Below are 6,000 nucleotides of genomic sequence, written 5' to 3'. Positions count from 1 at the left end.
AGCCCTCCATGGGTGAAGATGGATTTTTGTTTTTGCGATCTGTTTTTTTTTTTTTGTTTTTTAAAGTCCGACGGTTATTATGGATTTTTGTTTGACCTTTTTTGTGACTGAAAAAAAGAAGATTTTAGAAAAAAGAAGCAATCAAATGGTGTTTTTTTTTCAGGTACAGGTATTGGTCCCCCCTCATTATTTTTATGGTGACGGGGGTAGGTAGGGGTTAATTCATTTTTTGGGTAGGGGGTGACTAGGGGTTTGGGGACCCCCAGTCACCTGGGGAGGGTTAAATTTTTTTTAGGGCCCCCACCCGCCGCTCAGGGGTGGTGGCCAGGGGGGAGGAGAATAGGTCCCCCCCCTTTGTTCTAATTTAGGGCCCCCCCACCGCTCAGGGGTGGGGGCCAGGGGGTAGGACAATAGGACCCCGCTTATTGGTATTTAGGGCCCTCACCCGCCACTCAGGGGTGGGGGCCGAGGGGAGGACAATAGGTCCCCCCTTATTCTAACTTAGTGCCCCCACCCGCCGCTCAGGAGTGGGGGCCGGGGGGGATGACAATAGGTCCCCCCCCCTTATTCTAATTTAGGGCCCCCACCCGCCGCTCAGAGGTGGGGCAGGGGGGAGGACAATAGGTCCACCCCCTTATTCTAATTTAGGGGACCCCACCCACCGCTCATAGGTGGGGGCCGGGGGGGAGGACAATAGGTCCCCCCATTTAAAGTAATTTAGGGCCCCCACCCACCGCTCAGGTGTGGGGGCCGGGGGAGGACAATAGGGCCCCTACCCGCCGCTCAGGGGTGGGGGCCGGGGGGGAAATAAATCCCCCCTTTAGTTTAAAAGCTCCCACTCGCGTGTCATGGGCCTGTGACGGTATAGCGAGTAGGGGCAGAATCTACTAATAGTACTAATTTTTACTTAGTATTAGTAACTTTGGTCTTTCAGCCTTTTGGTAGATAACTCTCTAATACCGTGGGAATTAGGGAGTTATCTACTAGGCGGCTGCAAGAGAAGTCCCGAAATACCGAATTTCGGAATGTCGAACCAAACCGAAAATTTTCCCCATGCACATCCCTGATCTACATTACTCACAAGATGCGGGTCGTGTACATTTTGGCATTGCTCATGACCTAAACCAATGAAGTGCCACTTGGGCCTCTTTATAGCCCTCTTGATCTCGCTTCCTCGTCCTGTCATGGTCTCAGTTGCCTGAGAGTGTGTTCCTCTATTAGTGTGTTTTTCTGTTATTGACTTGACTTGTGTACTTTAATAACCCAGAATTCCGGAATCTTTGACCTTGGCTGTGTCTTTCTCGTTTATCGAATATGTTCCAATCCTTGCATTTAGCCCAGCCACTCTAAGGTCCGGTAATATGTTCTATCTCCGTATAGGGTACTAGTTGCCTTATTGTTTACTTGTTGGGGAAGTTGTCCTTGACATACTGTACTTTGCCAACAGACATCTCAATACAACTCCCATTATATATAATCATCAGAAAAATGGAAATGTGAGGCAGCCTACAATTTCTGCCTGCTAGTGGCAGTGGCTGTCATGGAGTTGGTGGCAGTGGCTGTCATGGAGTCGGTGGCATTGGTTGTCATGGAGTTAGTGGCAGTGGCTGTCATTAAACTGGAGCCAGTGTTTGTAATTGAGTTGAAGGTAGTTGTTGACATGAGGTTAGTGGGAGTGGTTGTCATGGAGTTGGATGCAATGATTGTCATGGTGTTGATGGGAGTGGTTGTTATTTAGCTGTATGCTAAATATATGTAGAAATTATCATGGAGGTATAGGCAGTAGTTGTCATGGAGTTTGGTGAAATGGCAGTCATGGAGTTAGATGCAGTCGTTCTCATTGAGCAGGCTGCATTGGTTGTCTTGGAGTTGAATGCAGAGGTTGTCATTTAGATGTATGTAGTGGGTGCCATGATATAGATGCCATGGAGCAGGTTACAGTAGTTGCCATGGAGCAGGATGCAGTGGTTACCATGAAGTTAAATGCAGTGGTTGTAGTGGAGCTGGATGCAGTGGTTGTCATTAAGATGGATGCAGTGGTTGCCATGATCTAGGTGCCATGGAGTAGGTTACAGTAGTTGCCATGGAGCAGGATGCAGTGGTTGCCATGAAGTTAAATGCAGTGGTTGTAGTGGAGCTGGATGCAGTGGTTGTCATTAAGATGGATGCAGTGGTTGTCATGATCTAGGTGCCATGGAGTAGGTTACAGTAGTTGCCATGGAGCAGGATGCAGTGGTTGCCATGAAGTTAAATGCAGTGGTTGTAGTGGAGCTGGGTGCAGTGGTTACCATGGAGCAAGATGCAGTGGTTGTCATTTAGATGGATGCTGTGGTTGCCATGGAGGAGGATGCAGTGGTTGCCATGGAGCTAGATGCAGTGGTTGTCATTTAAATAGATGCAGTGGTTGCCATGGAGCTAGATGCAGTGATTGCCATTTAGATGGATGCCGTGGTAGTCATTGCAGAATTGTTTCCAGACAGCAGAATAAGCTGGTTGCTATGCTCAGGGGGAGTGGCAGTTGCTAAGCAGCAGTTGCTATGTTTGGTATCATCCCCCTTCATCCTTACACACGTGCCTCGGTTCCACGTGAGACTCCGAAGCTGAGTTCACGCGGGATCGTGACGTCACTCCATGTCTGTGCGTAACTTGCAGTGTGAGGCTAGGAGAGGGGCGGACAGGACTGGCAGAGGATCTGTGGGAGCACACAGCATGGAGAGGACAGCGGGGGAGCGGAAACTGCTCAGTCAGCAGGAGGTGTCCAGACTGCAGGAGGAACAAGGAAAGGTAACCTGACCGTGACAGGGAGCAATCTGCCATATACACACTGCAAGGGCGAGAGACAGTCTGATATCTATACAGTGCATGGAGAGAGACAGTCTGATATCTATACAGTGCATGGAGAGAGACAGTCTGATATCTATACAGTGCATGGAGAGAGACAGTCTGATATCTATACAGTGCATGGAGAGAGACAGTCTGATATCTATACAGTGCATGGAGAGAGACAGTCTGATATCTATACAGTGCATGGAGAGAGACAGTCTGATATCTATACAGTGCATGGAGAGAGACAGTCTGATATCTATACAGTGCATGGAGAGAGACAGTCTGATATCTATACAGTGCATGGAGAGAGACAGTCTGATATCTATACAGTGCATGGAGAGAGACAGTCTGATATCTATACAGTGCATGGAGAGAGACAGTCTGATATCTATACAGTGCATGGAGAGAGACAGTCTGATATCTATACAGTGCATGGAGAGAGACAGTCTGATATCTATACAGTGCATGGAGAGAGACAGTCTGATATCTATACAGTGCATGGAGAGAGACAGTCTGATATCTATACAGTGCATGGAGAGAGACAGTCTGATATCTATACAGTGCATGGAGAGAGACAGTCTGATATCTATACAGTGCATGGAGAGAGACAGTCTGATGTCCAAAGAGTGGGGCAGAGACAGTATGGTGCATGTGGAGAGACAGCGTAATGTCTGTATGGTGCATGTGGAGAGACAGCGTAATGTCTGTATGGTGCATGTGGAGAGACAGCGTAATGTCTGTATGGTGCATGTGGAGAGACAGCGTAATGTCTGTATGGTGCATGTGGAGAGACAGCGTAATGTCTGTATGGTGCATGTGGAGAGACAGCGTAATATTTGTAGTGCATGGTGGTCGGGACAGCCAAATATCTCATGGGGAGGAGAGACAGGATACCATACAGTGCACGTCGAGGAGAGACAGGCTACCATACAGTGCACGTCGAGGAGAGACAGGCTACCATACAGTGCACGTCGAGGAGAGACAGGCTACCATACAGTGCACGTCGAGGAGAGACAGGCTTCCATACAGTGCACGTCGAGGAGAGACAGGCTACCATACAGTGCACGTCGAGGAGAGACAGGCTACCATACAGTGCACGTCGAGCAGAGACAGGCTACCATACAGTGCACGTCGAGCAGAGACAGGCTACCATACAGTGCACGTCGAGCAGAGACAGGCTACCATACAGTGCACGTCGAGCAGAGACAGGCTACCATACAGTGCACGTCGAGCAGAGACAGGCTACCATACAGTGCACGTCGAGCAGAGACAGGCTACCATACAGTGCACGTCGAGCAGAGACAGGCTACCATACAGTGCACGTCGAGCAGAGACAGGCTACCATACAGTGCACGTCGAGCAGAGACAGGCTACCATACAGTGCACGTCGAGCAGAGACAGGCTACCATACAGTGCACGTCGAGCAGAGACAGGCTACCATACAGTGCACGTCGAGCAGAGACAGGCTACCATACAGTGCACGTCGAGCAGAGACAGGCTACCATACAGTGCACGTCGAGCAGAGACAGGCTACCATACAGTGCACGTCGAGCAGAGACAGGCTACCATACAGTGCACGTCGAGCAGAGACAGGCTACCATACAGTGCACGTCGAGCAGAGACAGGCTACCATACAGTGCACGTCGAGCAGAGACAGGCTACCATACAGTGCACGTCGAGCAGAGACAGGCTACCATACAGTGCACGTCGAGCAGAGACAAACTGGTAGACAGCCTAATATGAAGTGCAAGGGGGGAGAGACAGCCTTTTAAACAGTGCATGAGATGGGAGACCACCTAATAAACATTGTGTGGGGAGGAAACTTATACCTTAATTTATAGTGAATGTACTCTGATATGCAGCACAAAGAGAAAACAGCTAACATACAGCATAAGGATGGAACATGACATCCTAATATGTTGCATGATGGGAAAGGGCAGTACCTTAATATTGCCACTCACGAAGAGGGTGAAACCTTAATGTGCAGCCCCAGGGGGAGAACACGGCACCCTAATTTTTTAGCACAGAGAGACATAAGGACACTTTTTAATACACAACTTGATTGTAGCAAAGGTTACCCTAATACAGAGCGATGGGCTTTATGAAATGCAGCACAGAGACAAAACCGAGATTTGTAAAGACACTGTGCATTTAACGCACAGCTACTTTCACCAGAACAAGGAAAACATACATTTTCCAATTGCTTTTGCCCAACATATTTACTGGCCCAAACTTAGGTGCATTCGAAATCTGGACTCGTGTTTTTGTTGTTGTTTTGTTTTTAACAGCATGTCTGTTCAACTATTTGACCTGAGTGTTGCCTCCAAACATAAGTTATCTTGCTTTGTAGTGATACCCAGGACCACTATAGTGCCAGGAAAACAAACTTGTTTTCCTGGCACTATAGTGCTCTGAGGGTGCCCCCACCCTCAGGGTCGCACTCCCGCCGGGCCGAAGTTGGAGGAAGGGGGTTAAACACTTACCTTTCTCCATCGCCGGTGACTCTCCTCCTCCTTTGGACGTCATCAGCTGAATGCGCATGCGCGGCAGGAGTCGCGTGCGCATTCAGCCAGTCCATAGAAAAGCATTCTCAATGCTTTCCTATTGACGCTGGCGTCTTCTCACTGTGAAAATCAAAGTGAGAAGTGCGGAAGCCACTAGAGGCTGGATTAACCCTAATGTAAACATAGCAGTTTCCATGGAGCAAACATAGCAGTTTCTCTGAAACTGCTATGTTTACAGCAGGCAGGGTTAATACTAGATGGACCTGGCACCCCAGACCACTTCATTGAACGGAAGTGGTCTGGGTGCCTATAGTGGTCCTTTAAAACAATTGTGGTGTTTACTGTTAGCCAGGGGTTTCATGCCTATTCTGAATTAACTCTCTCAAAACCTGTGCAAATTAAGAGAGTAAGCCAGGTTGGAAGTTTAGTGTCGTTCCCTTCCTTTTACACCACTAAAACGTATTATTGACATCCAGCTCAAGAACCTCAATCACTTTGCTTTCACAACTGCACACTTGCCGCTCTCAGCCAATCAGTGACTCCCTATTCACGAAATTGACTTGCAAAAAATTTACTAACAGTAGATACCAGAATAGCATTGATTGTGGCTAAAAACTTGTAGCTAAAAGCAAGCACACTATCAGAAACATTTCATTTTTAGAGTTTAATA

At 48.2% G+C, this 6,000-nt stretch overlaps 1 protein-coding gene across 1 annotated transcript in view; it reads left to right on the top strand.

The window, feature by feature from the left end:
* The first annotated feature begins 2,606 nt into the window (after window positions 1–2,606).
* Window positions 2,607–6,000, top strand: part of URI1 (URI1 prefoldin like chaperone) — a 68,751-nt gene continuing 65,357 nt past the window's right edge. The window contains exon 1 of the mRNA XM_063437912.1: window positions 2,607–2,784. Within this exon, the coding sequence (XP_063293982.1) occupies window positions 2,632–2,784 (153 nt within the window). The 5' untranslated portion in view covers window positions 2,607–2,631. The remainder of the gene's footprint in view (window positions 2,785–6,000) is intronic.

The sequence above is a fragment of the Pelobates fuscus genome, chromosome 12 (genome assembly GCF_036172605.1).
Source record: "Pelobates fuscus isolate aPelFus1 chromosome 12, aPelFus1.pri, whole genome shotgun sequence".
Classification (NCBI taxonomy): Eukaryota; Metazoa; Chordata; class Amphibia; order Anura; family Pelobatidae; genus Pelobates; species Pelobates fuscus.
Note: the sequence above shows the minus strand (reverse complement) of the source record. Positions and strands in the feature narration are given on the sequence as shown.